Here is a 13,504-nt window from a genome sequence, read left to right on the forward strand (position 1 = left end):
ATCCTTGCTGAAAGCTTTCCTCAGCAGCAGAATGTTTAGTGTAAATTATAAAGGACGCTGCTCCTTCTTAGCTCCCACCCCTGTAGCACGCTGATGGAAGACTCCTTTGTATTCCTCACTGAGTTTGCCCACCAATTGAACGTATTCCTAACACAAGGGAAATAGCCGCCCACTACAGACCTTCAAAGTCTACTGCACAGTGAAAGCTGAAGACTCAGGGTGTTATCATTATACAATGAATGAAGCCGTGGTGAAGATCAGTGCTTCTCAAAGTGTGGTCCCAAGACCAGGAGCATCAGTATTGCCTGGGAACTCTTTAGGGGTACAAATTATTGGGCTCCATCCCAGACCTACTGAATCAGAACATCTGGGGTTGGGGCACAGTAATTTATGTTTAACAGTCTTCCAGGGATCCTGACTCACCCTCAAATTTGAGAACCAGTGGTATACAGGAGGGCACATGGCACAAGAGGACAGAAGACCCAGGCTGGAGTCTTTGCCTCTTCCGAGCTTCTTCAGGTGACTGAGGGCGAACCCTTACCCTCCTTGAATCCCAATTTCCTCAGCTCTGGGGATAATTTTATTTGCCTGCCCACCTGGCAGCCAGACTGAGGAACTCAAGATGCCATTTTTATTGCTGTCAGTAATAATTTGAAAACCAGTCAGCAAAACACCAAAACCCTTTGTTTCTAGTTTATGAACAAAAATCCTATTGCCAGCGGGATACGGTTAAATAAGCTATTTTTCTTTATAAGTGTGGGATAGACTGGTAGAAGCTCAGCAGGGTTTTTGAAGGGTTTGAGTACTTAACTCTTAAAACAATATCTGTGACCCCAAACATAAAACCGAGGATCACAAATCTTATTTCACACGAATGGTTGTTTCTTCTAGGAGTCCTTATGCTCGGAATTCACTGATTCGAAACTGGAGTGGCAGGTAGTCACGTGGGGTGTGCCACAGCTGCGAGGCTGCCTGGCTGCTTCTCTGCTGAGTCAGGGGAAGCCCGCCTCCCACCTCCTGCCCCGGCCCCTCCCTTGCTTGGCCATGCATCCAGGGCTGTTGCCTTATTTTCAGATCTCACTGTCTTTTGCCTCGTCCCAGAGATCCCCCTGAAACTAGTTTCCCTCGGTGAATCACTTCTTCTCTAAGATGAATCCCTGTTCAGACTCCTCTGCAAAGCTCAGGAGGCCCAGCTTTGACACCGAAACCGAATGGACCCCGGCACATCCCTCCCGGTTAAATTTTTCAAGCTGGCCATTTACTAGCTATGAGGTTGTGAAGTGGCTTTTAGCCCAGAAAAGTTCCAAAAACAAAAGCCATCTGTGATAACCAACCATGCTCACATGGGCAGAAAATCCACACCATGGATGCTGTTTACAAGGTCATCTCCAGAAGCACCCATCTGGAAGAGGAGCAAATGGCCAGCTTTTCTGAATGGTCAGGATGGTCTTCCTTTACCGAATTCCCAAGAGGGAAGGCTGTAAGTAAAGTCAAAGTGTATCCTGATAACAGAGTCCAAAACAAGTAAAACTTTTATTACTTTCTCAAGTCACTGGAGTGTCATAATGATTTTCTTGGAAAAAATTTTTTAGGTAAAAAACAACTCTCTCTGGTGGACATTTCAAAAATGTTGCTTGATATTAGAATGGAGTTAACAGTCCAGTTGCCCCCTTCTCTCAGCTGGACCAGCTGAGGGAATAATGATGGCACTGAGCTATGGTCACAGGACTCAGCTCTGCTGGGGGTCGGCCTGCAACGTCTCCCCTGTGCTGACGAGTGGCTCAGAGCTTGCTCTCCATCCAGAGTGAGTTTCAGTACATCCACCTGAGACACCGTGGCCTTGATGTTTCACACCGAGGTTGAGTCGAGTTCATTCTAGGGCCCAGGAGGCCCTAGAATGAAAAGGCTGCATACAATAGGCTGTGCTCACTCTCTCGGGGCAGGGATGCCATCTTGGTGCGTTAATTCCAATTTTCTTAAATGCTCAGAATAGGCTTGGGTGAAGAGAATGTGCCTCTTAGAACCATTGTGGACTGTCCTCTAAACCTAGGTTGCAAGCAGTCTGTTGGAATGTACTGCAGCCACACTGTGCGATGCCAAGGACCCCTGGGCCACACCAGGGTGTTTCTCCATTGCCAACAATAGTGGGATTCCCTGGAGATAAAGGCTGACGTAGAACAGGCTGATTCTGGTGATGAGCTTCTCTTGACCTATAGAAGCTGAAGACTGATTTTATGCTCTTGGATGCAAAACCAGGGTCCTATCATATCCTGACAAATATCTTTAAGAGCTGGAGACGACTGGCTCACTGTACCTGATATTTGCTGGAAGAAAAAGCATTGATTTCCATAAATAGAGTTGGCATTTCCATTTTCCTTTATGTTTGGGTAGGCATGTTGATCTGCAAATAGTTGGGGGCCACCCCTGGTGACCTCTTGTCTAGAGCTCATGCCCCTCTGTTTATTCACTGACTTCTTTGCTTTTAGCAAAGACCAGAACTGTGTCCTCCTCCCTCTTCCCTTAGAAACAGTCTTGCGCCAGACATTCTACCTGCTGGAAGGGAGTCCCTCTCCTCTTCAAAGATGCTGCCCTGCTGGGTGGTGAGAACTGATTAAAAACACACATTTCCCTTTCATGTTGACTTTCATCTGGTTACTGTGATCAAGTAAACAGCTTTCAGGTTTATCTTTTCAGTACTATTTTCATGACACATGGCAGGAATCTAGAGCGTCAGCAGAAGCCAGTTCTGGAAACGATTACCAGTAGCCAAGAGTTATAAAGAATGTCAGTCTTTCTGTGATGACCACCATGGGGAAGGAAAAGTATGAGGTTATTCATCAGTAAAGGAGCAGAGGCGGTGCCTTCTTGCTTTTATAGTTCCCCTTAGAACCAGAGAGAAAACGAGCCTTCAACGAATATTTGCTAAATAAAACACACGCAAAAACACAGATGGATTCTTTTAAGTATCTATCAGCCAGGGTTCCTCAAATTTCAACATCCACATGAATCACCAAGACAGCTTGATAAAATGCAACTCGGATGCAGAAGACCCTGAACGGGTTAGGGTTAGGGTTAGGGGCCAGAGAAGCATCTCTTCTGTGTTTCTAACAAGCTCCCAGGTGATGCTGTTGTTGCTTGTTCCCCCACTAGCCTGAGCGGCGAGGCACAACACCATGCCTTCTATTCAGTTGTTTACATTGAACTTGATGTGTCTATGTTATTAGTAACTGTCATGTATAATAAATGCTTTCTTCCAAATAAGAATTGGCTGGGTTACAGGAGCTACTCAATCCATGTCTAGTAATTAGACAATTTGTCTAGTAACCAGCATCTTACACTTGCCACAACTAACACCTGATGCCGCCAAAAAAACAAAAGATTGCTTTCAAATCTGAGGCTGTTCTGATGACTGCCACCACCCACGTGTACGCTGTGTCCCACGTGAGCAGAGAGCAGCGGGGACCGTTATTTTCTTTTTCCATTTTTTATGCATGTTAAATAGAAACTAACTTATTTTTTACACTTCCAAGATATTTCACAGGAGTCGAAGGGAGAAACAAACACCAACGTGCTACCTCTCTTTTACCTGGTTATGTTTGATGTCTTCAGCGGGCGCACCATATGAATTCCTATACAAAGTTGAAATTCCAGTATTTTGAGCTGAAAGCAAAAGAGAAACAAAAGTATTAGCACTGAACGCCAGACTTCAAATGAGGAATGATGGTTATCGAGGCCAGTTTTGCCCTGACAAAGCTTGGTGTCTCATGGATCATTCCAGATGCAAGAAATTCGTTAGCCCTGAACACTTCATTTTACATGCAGACATTAAGAGAGAAGAACAGTTATTGTATAAAATCCCCGTTGCACGTCAGCCTCTTGCAATAACATTCAGCTTGCAGACGGGGTCAAGGCAGGTGCATCAAACAGATGGTCATCTTGCCAGTTCTATGGCCTTGTTTTCTGGTGAAAACTGGCAGATGATAAAAGCGTGTCACCTGCACTGAAGCATGCAGGAATCTGGATCGGCCGCTTGGTGTTTAGCTGGGGAATGACAAGAATGAAATTTCTAATTTGAGCTCACAGAAGTGCTTGATCATCTTTGAGACAGTTCACTTCTCAACGGCCTGAAGGATGGGCAGGAAGCACCACCCGCCTTTGCCCTGCGCATCTGGGCGGCTGCGGCTTCGGAGTCCTGTTCAACACAGAGACGGGAGACTCCCACCCTGTCTTGTGACCAGTCTGTGTTCTAGACAAAAGGAGGGAAGGTCTCCTCCGGTTGCCAGCAGCTTCCAAAGTCCTGGGCAAGATGCCCACTTGCCTGCCTCCTCCCCTGGGGCCCTTGAGGCTGCTGTTACAGGCCTAGAGGAAGGGCCCAGGGCAAGACTCCCCTCATAGCTGCTAGAAGGTCCTGGTTTAAGAAAGCTCTGGAAAAAAACATTGTCTGTCGAGGGTCAGCGGGTATCTAAAACACTCTAGATATCAAGAAAAATTTATCTTTTGCTTCCAGTATCTATGGGATCATGAAATAGGATGACACACCAACTATTCTCTCAGAGATACCAAGTCAGTATAATCATTCCACCCATGTTTATCACTAAAAGCACATAATAGCTGTGCAATAAAACTCCTCTTGGGAAATTCTGCTTAGAATGTGAGAGCTGAGAGCCCACTTCCCATTTTAAAGACCACTCTGATAGACTCTCTGGTTGAACGCCCATCACTCCTGTCTCTGCATCACTGTGGAAACCACCATCCCTCGCCTGGACCACCGCTACAGCATCCTATTCTCAACGGCCCAGCTTCCACTCTGCCCAGCCTGTTCCTTCATCCCCCCTGTTCCCATCACCTGAGCGATCATCATGTTAGACAGACCGGATTATGTCACTCGATTCCCTGCCCATTATGGTCTTCGAGGCTCCGTGTGATCTGGTCCCATCCTGACTTCCTGCAGAATTTCCTGCTCTTCTTCCCACAGTTCAGGGAGCTGTGCTGGCCCTCCTTCCTGGCTTGAGCATCCAAATTTATTTTGCATCAGGGATGTTGGACTTCCTGATGCTTCTCCCTGGAACTTGCTTGCCCCAGACTCTGGACTATCTCTCCTTGTTGATATTCGGGTTTCAGCTCAAACGTCTCCTCCTTGACCATGTTAGTTAAAGTTACCCTGCCCACCTGGGGCCCTCTATCTCATTACCCCATTTATTTCCACCATCACACTCAACGCCAAGGGCTACCACCTCGTTAGTGAGTTTGTTTCATGTTTACCTTGTGTATTACCTCCCTTCATCTAGGAGATAAGAAGCTCCATGAGGACAGACATCTGTCTGTCCCGCCACCTTTGTAGGCTGCCCCAGCATCTCGGACAGTGCCTGGCCTTGAGGGATGCTCACAGAGTGAGTGCTTTTTTTGCTGAGTGAATGAATGAATGACTAAACCTTAGAAAAATCTGCCTTCAGAGCTATAACCTGCTGATGGAAAATGTTACTCCAAGGATAAGGTGAAATTTTTTTTCTATTACTCAGAATAAAATACATTTTTTTTTTGGTAGAATGTGTATTTTTATAGCCTTGGCCTCCCTCCCTGTTGTGCTTGTGGCTTCCAAGCTGAAGATGTTTCTACTGGAAGTTCTTTCCTCCTGCTCTTTGGTGCACTTCACCTGTTTAAAGGAGACTGTGTAGCTGAGATTGAACTCGTGGCCTTTCTGGATACATGAAGCACGTGTCTTCACAGGTGCTCTGCCATGTATGTGTCTGAGCAAAGAGTCAACTCATAGGGAAATGCCTTTCTTTTTTTTTATAGACCCCAATTTCCAACTATATCAATAGATTGAAGATTAGAGCAGCTTTAAAAGGCATAAGAGAGATACTGACAGAAACAGAATCGACCACTGGATGTTAAGGTATTTGGGAAGCTCAGGTGGGAGGGCAAAATCCCCTGGTGAATTTTTAAGTCAGGCTGTGTAGCTGCTGGGATCACACAGCCCTCCTCTGATGCGTGCTTCTGAGCACGTAACACTCCTAGGGAATCATGACCGCGAGAAATAGCTATAACAGTGCTGCATGCCTGAATGAACAGCTGCCTTTGGCTTTCTGAGGGCTCCTCAGAGGCAGAGAAACACTAAGGAGAGAAGACATTTTAAGAGACGTCTAAGCTAGAGATTGAATACAGAGAAGGCAGGTGGAGGGGAAGCCTGAACTATAAACCCAGATGGATCTGCATTTCTGAGAGCTCGGGAGAGGAGATGATGACCCAGGCAAGGAACTGCTTTTCACTTTAAAGCTTTTGCAAGTTGCGTTTTGAGGGTGACGTTTCCCATGGTTTTCCCACAGCAAAGGGAATGTTTCCTGTGGGGGAAATGGTATAAGACATCCCCTGATGCCTTAGAAACAAGGAAGACGGCCGTTTTTCAGATGTTTTTTCAATAACTGAACTTTAAATGCCCCCTGGATTTATTGGTGAATGAGAAAAGGTACTGCTTGGGATACGGAGGTCCCAAGAAATATGATCTGCCAGTAAACGCTGGAATGATGGACATTTGCTAAAGGGAAGCAGAACAGAGGTTGGCAATTCATCATTTCCATCCCTACATGAAATGTTGATTTCCACCCGGCTTGGCTGGGGAGCTACTCATACCATCGTAGAGGGGGGCAAACACACCCACCAATCTCAACACCAACACCGCCCCCACCTCCTCCATCACCGTCAACATCACTGTGATGCTAACAACTAACTTTCACCCAGTACTTGTTGGCTTAAAGGGAACCTTCTTGTATAAACATATTATTCAATAATGACCTCATGCTCTTCTAGGCTTGCTACATGATTGACAGTGTAGTTTTGAATTGCATTTTTAAGTAAGTTAGAGCAAAGTGTTTAAGCCTCTAAATAAGTTTGAAAAGTTACGTATATCTCAATGCTGCAGTTGTCAAGATTCCTGCCATTTTCTAGGAAGATTAAACATCTAGAAACATATTAGATTTTATTTTTTATTGTCTGATGTGTGCAGAGCAGGATCATGTACCACTGGAACTATTTCAATACAAACACACCACAATGAAAAACCTTTTTTTTTTTTTTTTTTTTGCGGTACGCGGGCCTCTCACAGTCGTGGCCTCTCCCATTGCGGAACACAGGCTCCGGACGCGCAGGCTCAGCGGCCATGGCTCACGGGCCCAGCTGCTCCGTGGCATGTGGGATCTTCCTGGACCGGGGCACTAACCCGGGTCCCCTGCATCGGCAGGCGGACTCTCAACCACTGCGCCACCAGGGAAGCCCTGAAAAACCTTTTGAATGATTCTACCGGCCAAGAGAGTTAAAGTGAAAAGATCAACTTAAATAATAACAGTGCAGTCGATTTCACAATTATTCTTGTAATTATAGTCTCACTTTGTTATCCCTGCCTGCTGGTGATGTGGCTACCTAGGGCGATAATAATCGAAAAACGAAAGGGTCAGGTGAATTTCGAGTCACCACTGCTCTGGAGTAATCAGTACAAATTAGATTCTCCACTGAATATCTCAACTCTAGGGACTTGGCACTCAGATTCATGAGCTTCTTTGTTCATGCTCATTGACGACAGGGGACAACACTTATGGGGAAAAAAGAACCAGAGAACGAGAATCAGAAGGTACATCCTATGTTGGACTTCCCTGGTGGTTCAGTGCTTAAGACTCTGCACTTCCAGGGCAGGGGGTGCGGGTTCAATCCCTGGTCGCGGAACTAAGCTCCCACATGCTGTGGGGCACAGCCAAAAAGAAAAAGAAGATATGTCCTACGCCATGCATTCAGTTCTCCATTCAGGGGACGTTTCAGGCATGAGGGTGAGGCGTTCCCTGGTGAAGTGTGTATGTGGAAGCAGAGTGCTGAGCTGGGCTGGGTACCACGAGCATCTGTTTATGAGGCTCTCCTTTCTGGAGCCGGGGAGAGTTACCATGGAAACCACGGCCTCTGAGGTAAATACAGTTACCATGAGAAAAATTTATCTTAGACGTCCTGGGTCCAAAAGACATGTCAATAAATCATCCAATTTGTCTATTCTGTTTCCCTGCAGGTCTACACCTAAATAATATCAGGGAGACTTAACAGATGCTTTTAAGATTCTTCTGAATAAGAGGGTCTCAGTGTCTGTTTAGGATTGCACCCTTGTACTGCAGTTTTATGAATGCCCTAATCTGACCCTGTTCTGTTGAAGTCCCTATGGTCTGTTTTCAGGAGGGGCCCATCTCCACATCCATGTGGCAAAGAAGGGTGTGGAATCGCTGGTTAGAGATCCTGATGGTTCTGGCAGCTCTGCTTTCAAGGCATAACCCCCGCCGCCCTGCCCCCCATCAATAACGCCAAATCGTATCCAGGAGCAAACCGGGGCAGGAGAGAGGTGTGGGGGGATCCTGGAGGGGACGATGAATGTGGACATCGAGCCCCACCCCAAGGAGAGTGGTACAGAGTAAGAGGAGAGCTGAGTTGAGGCTGGCCACGAGGCAGGCTGGCCTGGGCGCCCTGGGGGGCAATGGCACCAATTTTGGCCTCCGCAGAGTCCCAGCTCATGAGCCAATGGGTGCGATTGGGGGAGTGAAGGATGAAGGGCATGAAAGATCAATGCCTCCCTAGGGAAACTGAGGCCAGTGGTTCTGATGAATCTTCCTGGGAGTTTGTCATGGCCAGAGAGTGGTTTCATGTCAAGAGGGGAAGACGCCCACAGTAGTTCTGTGGGTCTCCCTGAAATCCTCTCTTCCTCTGCTTCTCTCCCGTCCCCTCCCCTTCCCTCCCTTCCTTTTCTTATCCTCTTTCTCTTCCCCATCCTCATGGACAAAGCTTGGCCCACCATCTTGGGTTATGCCAACGAAGAAGAAATCTATGGTGACCTCATCCTCTAATTTGAGAAAATATCATGAACTGGGCAAGTGAGAAGGAAAGGGGTAGGGAAAGAAAGACAGAAGAAAAAAATTGTGCAGAGAGTATTTTCTCTTAGCTATTCCAGGAATAAGATGCTCCGTTTTTATACCTCCAGCTTCATCTCCTCATGGCCAATCCCTGGGAATCTTCGCTATCAAGCTCTCAAGTCCTGCAGAGCTGCCAAGCAAAGCTGAAGCCTGATGTCCCAGCCCTCTGCCCTGTCCCAGGTCCTGTCACCAACTCTGCAGAGGAACCGTGCACAGCCAAGCTCACCTGTCATGGTGTCTTTCCTGGAAGTGTGTTCTCCTTTAGTTCCGTGGTAAGTGGCGTTGCTGCCAGTGGACTCATAGTCTGTTTTTCTTTCTTTGAGGCTGATCATTTCCCGAGGTGAAGCTGGGGCACTTGCTACATAAAGAAATCGGAAGGATGACTTTCTGTGTCTCATTCGACAGCACGTATAGCTTTTCACACAAACAGGTAAAGTCATAAATGCATCTGGCTCAACACAGGTCAGTACGTGTACATGGACCTGTTGATTTTTATTTTTATTCTTTTGGTTCTTGTCTTTCCCCCTTCCCTTACGCCACGTCACTTGGTGCTTTAGAGTTAAGGGGACACACGACTCGGAGGCAGGGAATTAAGGACTATATCCTGGGAGCATCGTCCCTACAGAGACATCCTCGTGGGGATGTGACCTGCTCAAGGACAGTTTCAAGAATGAGATCCGTCTTGGCTGCTTTTTCTTTCTTTTTTCTTTTCCTTTTTTTCCCCTCCCTCTTCTTCCTTCCTTCCTTTGAAAAAATTAGATGCGTTTCAGAGGAGCGATTACTGATACTGAAGAATCCCTGATTAAATCAGATGCGCTTTTACTTAAACACGTTTCACGCAGAAACGGCCCTAAAGGAAGGCAGAGGATGATGTGGGGAACCAGTAGAGCCCCACCCACCGAGGTCTTCTCCATCAGCCTGGGGGCTGGGCTGGGGGGTGTGGCATGAGAGCACCTGTCTCCTGATGGGGGTCCTTGCTCCATCTCAAACGCCCCTAACAATCTCCCCCACACACCTTGCGCCCCGGTCCCTCGCTGCCTGTCGGACCTGGGGACTGAGCCCTGTCAACCGTTTGTGTCTTCATGTCTTCAGTGATGGGCTGTGATTAGAGGATTCCCTTAGGAATTCCACGATTCTTTAACAAACTGGGCCCAGAACAGAGGAAAACCTGAACTTGGACTTAAGGAAGCAAACAAAAAGAGGTTTAGTTTTCTTTAAAGATCGGATGGATTGCCAGCAACTAAGCCGCCCTGCCAGTGCAGAGATGTGCTGGGAGAAGTGGAGGTTAAGTGTGTGTGCCAGCGCTAAGGCAGCTACCGTGCGCCCATCCTATGGGCTGACCTCACATTGGTCTCCACGCTCCTCAGTGAGGCCACTCGCATCCCAAGCTTAGTCAATTGCATCTCACCCATTCTGAGTGCAGCCGTGCTACTCTTCGGTCCCCGAGCCTTCCCCGGCTTCCATGCCCGAGGGCAGTGCTTCATAAGTTTGTTTAACCTTAAGACTCACCTGAGAACCTGGGGATCACAAAACCCGACCCTGGACCTTGTGAATCTGAATTTTCAGTTGGGCCTAGGAATCCAAATTTAGCAAGCATGCCTGGTGAATCTCTGGGGAACTCCGAGTTTTAGGATAAAGCTCGTTTTCCTTCACTAGTGTCCAAGCCCCTCCCCAGTCAAGCCTCAGTTTACCTTTCAGCTGTTTGTTCACACCCTCTGCAGGTTCCCCCAGCTCCAGCCCACTGGGCCTGCTTGTTGCCTATCTGAGTCACTTGATTCATTTCACCAAACTTAGTACCTTCTATGTGCAAAGCCCCGTGCTAGACACGGGGGACAAAAACACGAGTCACAGCACACTTTCTGAAGTTGAGGAGCTCTTCATCGGGTGAGGAAGTGAAACCAGAAGATGGCTCAGTGGATGTCTTAGCCAAGCACTGGGAAGGTAACAATGGGGGTCTTTGCCCATCCTTTCCTGAAAGGCCCCCTACCCACCTCTCAGACCTGTCAAATAAAATCAAGGCTCACTGCTGAGATCTTTAAACCCTCAGAGATTTCCAATCCTAGCTGCCCATCAGAATTAGTTACCTAGAATACTTAAAAATACATTGATGCTTGAACATGCCCCCCAGCCAGTTGCACCAGAGTCTCTGGGTGTAAATCCAATGGGAAGGCAGGGAAGAAACCTGCAATTGTTCCACGTAACTCAACTGGGCTCTGGGTCCAGTTCCTGCGTGTTCTCAGAACACGGGCTGCTGCGTCTCACTCACCCCCTCCACCTCTGCCCCATCTCCTTTCTTCTCTCTCCATCTTCCTCTCTGGGGAGAGTCCTCTCCTGCCCTTGCTCCTAGATCTTCTGCATAAAGACTGGCCTTTTATGAGTCACTGCCAGGCAATCGTGAAGGGACAATATTTTGGAGCCTCTTGACCAAAGCTTTTAAAATGAGAATCCGATATTGCACAGATGGTGGGGTTTACTAAACTATGTCAAGTGTGTAATTATCTTCTGAGACCTCACACACAGTGGTCTGAGTCTCCGGTAAACCAGGAGGATACTCCTGGAAAAATCACATCATGCCAACAAGCGTTTATTAGGTGTCTTCGAAGTGCCTTGCCTGGGTACCACCAGGCAGTGCTCCACCTGCATCTCTGGGATGCTGACATCCTGTAAGGCGCTGCCTCTCTTTCTGGGCACCTTCCAATCTATTATATTATTCCATCTTCCTGACACTGATTGGTTCTTCATAATTAGAGCTCTTAAAGACACTGTCCTTTAGCTTCCAAGACTCACTGCTCTTTATCTTTTTAAGAACTATGAAAATAACATGTGTAAAAGGCCACCTCCATGCCTCTGAGGCAGGTGGAAGTTCCTCCAGTTACACGGGGCTTCCTAATTCTCGTTCAGCGTGGGGCTAAACATCAGAAGTGATAACACCGCACTAAAAATATAAGTTTTCACGGGGCTGGGAGAGGGTAATCTATTTCAGTCAAATATTCCCCATTCATCTCTGATTCTCCCCATCGTTATGACAGTAAAGTATGGTGTAAAGTTTCATGACAAACATCCTCAAGGGCAGAGGGGCCACCCTGCTGGGGAGTGCTCTGCACCATGCCCTTGAGACTCAGTTCCAGAAAATATAGTTTCCTCAGCAGGAGGAGGGCAGCGAAGAGCAAGGAGAAACTTTTCTTAAACAAAAGCCTCTATCTGTGCATGTGTGTGTGTTCGCCCATATAAAATTATTTATTACACATTGAATAAAACAACAATAAAATCTAATAAGAATGAGACAGGGGGAGGGGCAATATAGCAGTAGGGGATTAGGAAGTATAAACTATTATGTATAAAACAAGCTACAAGGATATACTGTGCAGCACAGGGAACACAGCTGATATTGTACAGTAACTATAAATGGAGTATAACCTTTAAAAATTGTGAATCACTGTATTGTACACCTGTAACTTATGTAATATAGTACATCAACTATACTTTGATAAAAAAATTAAAAAGAAAGAATGAAATAAAATTAGAAAAAATTAAATTGAATGGTTTAAAAGTTACAGTTGATTGTAATATGAATATATGAAATGATTTATCTGCTGGCTTACAGGTAATAATGAAAAGCAGATCAGGTATGGAACAGTAACGGAAGCCTCAATGACAATTTTCAAACGTAGGTCATTCTCAAGGAGGAAGGAGCACACCCTCTCTCCCCTACTCTGTTATCCCAAATCTAATCGATCAAATGCAACCTAAACTATCTTAAGTGGGTAAAACGTCCATGGAAAACCCTGAACTGCAAACACTTGGTGGTTTTATACATTCCTATTCCTCCCTGAATGCAGGCCCAGGATGTGCATTTCATGCCTGTGACACCTGTTAGAGGTTTTTAGAAACCTGTTAGAAAGATGTTTGTTCTGAGTCTGTGTACGTATGATACAAAGTCACCACCACTGTAAAAAGAAAACAGATTCATTTGAGATTTCTAGTAAGTGTCCCAGTCCGGATGGCCCTCCTGCCTGTGGGGTCAGCTAAGGGGTCGGGGCGGGGGGCCTTGGATCCAAGAGAAGCAGCCACTGGCTCGGGGCCCCTCTTACCTGAGCGGTTGTTGGGAGACACGCGCACAGGGGAGATGGAGGGCGTGCGAGAGGAGGAGTAGGGTCTTTGCCGATCCCTCTCGATGGTTGAAGATGAGGCTACGAAGTGATACTGTGACCATCCATCCTGCAATAGACAGCAGCTCCTATTAACTGGGGAAGACAGAGAGATGCCTCACTTCCTCACACTTGGACATGCCAAGCATTGGAATTTGCAAAGCATTTCTCCAGTCTGTCAGGAGAGGTCTCAGATCTCTGCGCCTCCATCGTCCAGGTTAACAGAGAGGAGCGATAACTGAGACCCACCCCCTGCCCCCTCCAGACAGCCTGACTCGGGGAGGGCCTGCCCTCGGTGCTTGCTTTCCGCCCCAGATGTGAGACAAATGGTCTCTTTGCAAACCTGCTTTGGCCTGAAGATTGTATTTAAATGAAAACATGCTGCTCAGAATGAGCCTGAAACTGTCTATTTTTTGCCTG

At 46.8% G+C, this 13,504-nt stretch overlaps 1 protein-coding gene across 1 annotated transcript in view; it reads right to left on the reverse strand.

The window, feature by feature from the left end:
* CTNND2 (catenin delta 2) overlaps positions 1 to 13,504 on the reverse strand; it is a 935,284-nt gene that overhangs the window by 5,090 nt on the left and 916,690 nt on the right. The window contains exons 20-22 of the mRNA XM_079915963.1: positions 13,028 to 13,154; positions 9,163 to 9,294; positions 3,587 to 3,660 (exon numbers count right to left, since the gene is read on the reverse strand). Of these exons, the coding sequence (XP_079772089.1) occupies positions 3,587 to 3,660; positions 9,163 to 9,294; positions 13,028 to 13,154 (333 nt within the window). The remainder of the gene's footprint in view (positions 1 to 3,586; positions 3,661 to 9,162; positions 9,295 to 13,027; positions 13,155 to 13,504) is intronic.

This window comes from Stenella coeruleoalba, assembly GCF_951394435.1.
Source record: "Stenella coeruleoalba genome assembly, chromosome: 3".
Classification (NCBI taxonomy): Eukaryota; Metazoa; Chordata; class Mammalia; order Artiodactyla; family Delphinidae; genus Stenella; species Stenella coeruleoalba.